Source organism: Babylonia areolata, chromosome 14 (genome assembly GCF_041734735.1).
Source record: "Babylonia areolata isolate BAREFJ2019XMU chromosome 14, ASM4173473v1, whole genome shotgun sequence".
Lineage (NCBI taxonomy): Eukaryota > Metazoa > Mollusca > Gastropoda > Neogastropoda > Buccinidae > Babylonia > Babylonia areolata.
In genome coordinates, this window is record NC_134889.1 from 7,218,396 (window position 1) to 7,224,395 (window position 6,000).

Here is a 6,000-nt window from a genome sequence, read left to right on the forward strand (position 1 = left end):
GCTGTGATGTGATGTGTGATGTGCTGTGTGGTGTGATGTGCTGTGTGATGTGATGTGCTGTGTGATGTGATGTGCTGTGCTGTGTGATGTGATGTGCTGTGTGATGTGATGTGCTGTGTGATGTGCTGTGTGACGTGATGTGCTGTGTGATGTGATGTGATGTGCTGTGTGATGTGATGTGATGTGCTGTGTGATGTGATGTGCTGTGTGGTGTGATGTGCTGTGTGATGTGCTGTGTGACGTGATGTGCTGTGTGGTGTGATGTGCTGTGTGGTGTGATGTGCTGTGTTGTGTGGTGTGATGTGCTGTGTGATGTGCTGTGTGATGTGATGTGCTGTGTGGTGTGATGTGCTGTGTGGTGTGATGTGCTGTGCTGTGTGGTGTGATGTGCTGTGTGGTGTGATGTGCTGTGTGATGTGATGTGCTGTGCTGTGCTGTGCGATGTGCTGTGTGATGTGCTGTGTGATGTGCTGTGCTGTGTGATGTGCTGTGTGGTGTGATGTGCTGTGTGGTGTGATGTGCTGTGTGATGTGATGTGCTGTGTGATGTGATGTGCTGTGTGGTGTGATGTGATGTGTGGTGTGATGTGCTGTGTGGTGTGATGTGCTGTGTGATGTGCTGTGCTGTGTGGTGTGATGTGATGTGTGATGTGCTGTGCTGTGTGTTGTGATGTGCTGTGCTGTGTGATGTGCTGTGCTGTGTGATGTGCTGTGCTGTGTGATGTGCTGTGTGTTGTGATGTGCTGTGTGGTGTGCTGTGTGTTGAGGTGTGTGATGTGGTGTACTGAGTAGTGTATAATGGTGAGTGATGTGTGATGTGTTGTGCTGTGTGCTGTGCTCTGTGATGTACTGTGCGATGGCTGTACTGAGTTATGTAGAACGGTGAGTGATAAACTCACTGGGGGTGATCTCGGCCAGCAGATCGTCGTCGTTCTGCTTGTTGTCGTTGTCAGGGTTCTCTCCCCTCAGCTGCTTCATCTTCCTCGCTGCCGCCAGTCTGCGCGCTGCCCACACAAGTGTCGTGGGGGTTGATAAACGGTCAAAACTTGTACAGGTGGAGTCTGTGTGTGTGTGTGTGTTCTGTGTGTGTGCACACATTACTATGGATACTTGGGTTTTTTTTTTAATATGCATATGTACAGTTGTAAGAGTCTTAAAACTCTGTGCAAATGCAAATCATCATAACTATGTGCATTTTTGTCTGGTGTGTGTGTGTGTGTGTGTTTGTGAGTGAGCGTGTGTATTGTCATATTACACAGAAATAGTATGTGAGGGCATGTGTGTGTGTGTGTGTGTGTGTGCGTGTGTGTGTTTGTGTATGCGTGTGTGTGTGCGTTTGTGTGTGTGTGTGTGTGAGCGAGTGTGTGTATAGTCATATTAGACAGAAATAGTATGTGAGGGCATGTGTGTGTATGTGTGTGAGTGCGTGTGCATGTGTGCGTGCACGCACTCGTGTGTGTGTTTGCGCCTCAGTGTGTGTGCACATAACTATGTATAACTGTTTCTGTAGTATGTATACGTACAGTTGTGTGTGTCTTAAAACGTCTGTGCACATACAAATCATCATAATCATGTGCATTTGGTGTGTGTGTCTCTGTGTGTGCACATAACTATGTATAACTGTTTCTGTAGTATGTATACGTACAGTTGTGTGTGTCTTAAAACGTCTGTGCACATACAAATCATCATAATCATGTGCATTTGGTGTGTGTGTCTCTGTGTGTGCACATAACTATGTATAACTGTTTCTATAGTATGTATACGTACAGTTGTGAGAGTCTTAAAACGTCTGTGCACATACAAATCATCATAATCATGTGCATTTGGTGTGTGTGTCTCTGTGTGTGCACATAACTTTGTATACTTTTCTTTTTAATATATGCATGTGTATTGTTGTGCCAGTCTTAAAACTCTGCGGACACACATTTCATCATAATTATGTACGCTATCCTGTGTGTGTGGATAGGGGTGTGTGGATGTGGGTATGTGTGTATCAGCCTGTGTGCAAGTAAGTACATGAACAGGAGTGAGCATTCCGATTTCTTTCAACTTCTGCTCACAAAACATGACATCAGACGACAAAATTAGCTCATGAAATGAAGCCAAAAAAAGCTCTAGCAACCAGGGTTTTCATGAAAAAAACCCAACAAACAACCCCCCCCCCCCCCGAGCCCCCCTCCAAAAAAACAAAACAAACCAATAAAACAAAATTATTCTCTTCTTATTTGGTTCAGAATCAAAATTTGAATGTCCAGGTACATGCTCCTTAACCATTCATTTACAAAATATAAGTTTCACAAACATCTACACACACACACACACATACACAATGTGTGCACTCACAAACATACAGAGATAAACTTACAACCTGATGAACAATCACACACACTTGCACGCACACACTCGCACACACACACACGCATTCACATGCGTAAACAGTGACTTTTTTCCTGCCTTGATATTCTTCCATAAACCTCATCAAGTATCACTTATAGCGAAAAGATGTTAAACTACAGAACGAACAAACGAACATACACTCATGCCCAAACACACACTCATGGATGTGCACATATACACTTATGTGCACACACACACACACATACATGCACACACACCTGCCAAAAAACACATTTTCCCTCCCTCATGCTTACCCCCAATCCATCACTTTCATTTCCCTCATCAAATATCATGTGTGTGCGTGTGTTCGTGTGTGTGTGTCAGTGAGTGTGTTCATACCTGCAATTTGTAGCATTCTCTTGGTGTATTTAGATACACATATATATGCATCTTTTTTTTCATATGCAGGGGCATGTTACTGTGCACTACTGAATTTGCATTGTTTCATGTGAGGCTTACAGCCCAGTATATCGAGAGCGTACATCATATAAGTACTGTCTGTGATTTTCATTAACTCACTCAGTACGGCCAGTCCTCTCTTCTCCTCTACACAGACCCCTCGGATGTCCAGTGGGTGTCTGAATGACCCAACCTTTAGCTTCCTTCATCAGAATTGTGGTATTCTTTGTCAACATTCACCTCTTCAGTATAAGAGCCTTCCGCTTGCAATATTTTGATGATGGTAATTGGGGTGAAACGCTGTTAACGTCGTCTCTTTTGCCGTTCGTATGGAGAGAGTTAACTACAGAACGAATTGCATGAAGACATGTCATCCATTTGGGACACAAGCCCGATTGAACAAAAACAAACCCCAAGATTTCCATTCTCCTACTCAATCCCGACACACACGCAAGAAGTGCCAACTGACCTTCAATGATTTTCAGCTTATCCTCATCGGTCGTTCTTTCTTCGTTCAATATCACTTCCTCTGAAAAATTGGTAAAATGATGGTTAATGGAAACTGGAACACAGGTTTACATTTCAAGGAACCTCTGACAAAATGCTGCAGTAATGCTACACAACCTCTAAAAAAATGGGGAAAAAACAGTTTGTGAAAATGGGATGATAATTCAATTTCAGAGAACATATCACAAAATGCTGTAGTAATTCTCAGCAGGCCCTGAAAACCAGAGGGTGGGGGGGGGGTACTTTATGAAAATGGGAAGCTGCTTTGAATTTCAGGGAACATTTAACAAAATGCTGTACAGTAATTCTAAGCGACCTCTGAAAAGGGGAAAATAGTTTATGAAAACATCAGTATTTCAGGAAACATTTAACAAAATAATGCAATGACTCTAAAAAAAATTATTAAAAAAAAGAAAGAAAACAAAAGATGAAGAAAAATCAAGAATCACATGGAGATGTGCATGAGAATACAAAAAACACACATACCATACACATTCATGTACACAAACACAGTGCTGATAGAAGAAAGAGAGAAATACATACATACAAAGGGAGGCAAGGCAAAAAGACAAGAGACAGGGTGAGTGATGGCCTAGAGGCAACACGTCCGCCTAGGAAGCCAGAAAATCTGAGTGCGCTGGTTCGAATCATGTCTGAGCCGCCAGTATTTTCTCCCCCTCCACTAGACCTTGAGTGGCGGTCTGGACGCTAGTCATTCGGATGAGATGATAAACCGAGGTCCTGTGTGCAGCATGCACTTAGTGCATGTAAAAGTACCCATGGCAACAAAAGGGTTGCTCCTGGCAAAATTCTGTAGAAAAATCCACTTCGATAGGAAAAACAAATAAAACTCCACGCAGGAAAAAATACAAAATAAAATGGGTGGCGCTGCAGTGTAGCGACGCGCTCTCCCTGGGGAGAGCAGCCCGAATTTCACACAGAGAAATCTGTTGTGATAAAAAGAAATACAAATACAAATAGAATTATGTGGCACACAGGAATGATTGGGTTGCGTCCCCTCGGGGCATCTACTTTCATTTTTGATGGCGCCATTCTGGTCTATGGGCATGAAGTGAGCAACGCACCCTAATCAGGACAGTAGATTGTAGCTTCAGCCACAAAGATGAAAGAAAGGTGGAGAGAGAAAGAGAGAAATAGAGAGAGAGAAAGAGGGGGTTACACAGAGAGAGACAGAAAGAGAGGAGAGAGAGAGAGAAAGAGGGGGAGTTACACAGAGAGAGACAGAAAGAGAGAAGGGGTGAGAGAGAGAGAGAGAGAGAGACAGAGAGAGAGAGAAAGAGAGGCAGTTACATAGAGAGAGACAGAAAGAGAGAAGGGGTGAGAGAGAGAGAGAGAGAGAGAGAGAGAGAGAGAAGACAGAGAGAGACACAGACAAACAGACAAGACAGAGACAGACATATAAGAGAGATACACACAGACAGACAGACAAGACAGAGACAGACAAGACAGAGAGATACACAGAGACAGACCAACAGACAAGGCAGAGAGAGACACAGAGACTGACAGACAAGACCAACACACACAGACAGCGAGAGAGACAGACATACAAACCAACAGACAGAGAGAGAGACAGACAGACAGACAAGACCAACACACACAGACAGAGAGAGAGACAGACAGACAGACAAGACCAACACACACAGACAGCGAGAGAGACAGACATACAAACCGACAACAGACAGAGAGAGAGAGACAGAGAGACAGAAACTGAATACCCTGGCACTCTTTATAACTACTGCACTGTGAACCCTGTCTGAAGGATTTCCTTATCCACCCCCTTGCTATAAATACTTTTTTTTTTTCCCCAACTAGTATTTCACCCAAACCGTGACAGACAACCAGAACTGATTATCATATATATCAGGGTTCATACAATTTTTATTTCTTGAATTTGTTTTCGTCACAAAATCGGACTCGTTGAAAAGCCCTTAAAACACCAAAATGACAAAGAATATTGTATCTGGAACACAGGTAGGATTTTGAGTGCTGGAGATTATATATATATATATAGAGAGAAGAGAACTGCAGGTGATTTGGTTTTGGTTTTTCCACTATCATCATACATTTGAATCAAAGCTCATGGGAAACATGACACTGCTGTGTTTTATCATTCACATAAACAATGTATGTATATTTCCCCCCTCCTTTCTTCAGCAGTTATATAGACACCCTGCATTAAAAACTAAAATAAACCCAGGGTCTTTTATTTATTTATTTTTTAATTATATATATTTTTTCTGAAGACGTTTAGGGTCTTAAAAAGGCATGTCTTCTTTTATAACAAAACTGTGTATGATTCACATTTACAAGGTACTTAAATTTGCAGCCAGTACAATCAAAACAATTCTCATCCAAAACAAAACCAACAAACAAATTACAATTAAAACCAACAACAACAACAACAAAAAAAGACACCCCCCCCCCCCCCTCCTAACCCCCTAAAAAAGAGACATGAAAAAATGTTGATAATTTACCTGCTTTGCATATCCAGTCTAAGTAGCCATTGAGCTCACGTTCTATCTGTTGCTGCCTTCGTAGTTTGAAGAATGCTCTACGGTTTTCTACTCTTTCTCTCTCTTTGGCAAATTCTCTGCAAGCAAACAACACATGATATCATCACCATACTGTAAAAGGAACACCGCAAATGCCTACTGACACCAAAAAAACACTTGAAATG

General features: G+C 42.3%; 1 protein-coding gene across 1 annotated transcript in view; it reads right to left on the bottom strand.

The window, feature by feature from the left end:
• LOC143289786 (voltage-dependent calcium channel type A subunit alpha-1-like) overlaps positions 1-6,000 on the bottom strand; it is a 160,923-nt gene that overhangs the window by 137,438 nt on the left and 17,485 nt on the right. The window contains exons 7-9 of the mRNA XM_076598918.1: positions 5,798-5,913; positions 3,265-3,324; positions 899-1,003 (exon numbers count right to left, since the gene is read on the bottom strand). Coding sequence (XP_076455033.1) covers positions 899-1,003; positions 3,265-3,324; positions 5,798-5,913 — 281 coding nt within the window. The remainder of the gene's footprint in view (positions 1-898; positions 1,004-3,264; positions 3,325-5,797; positions 5,914-6,000) is intronic.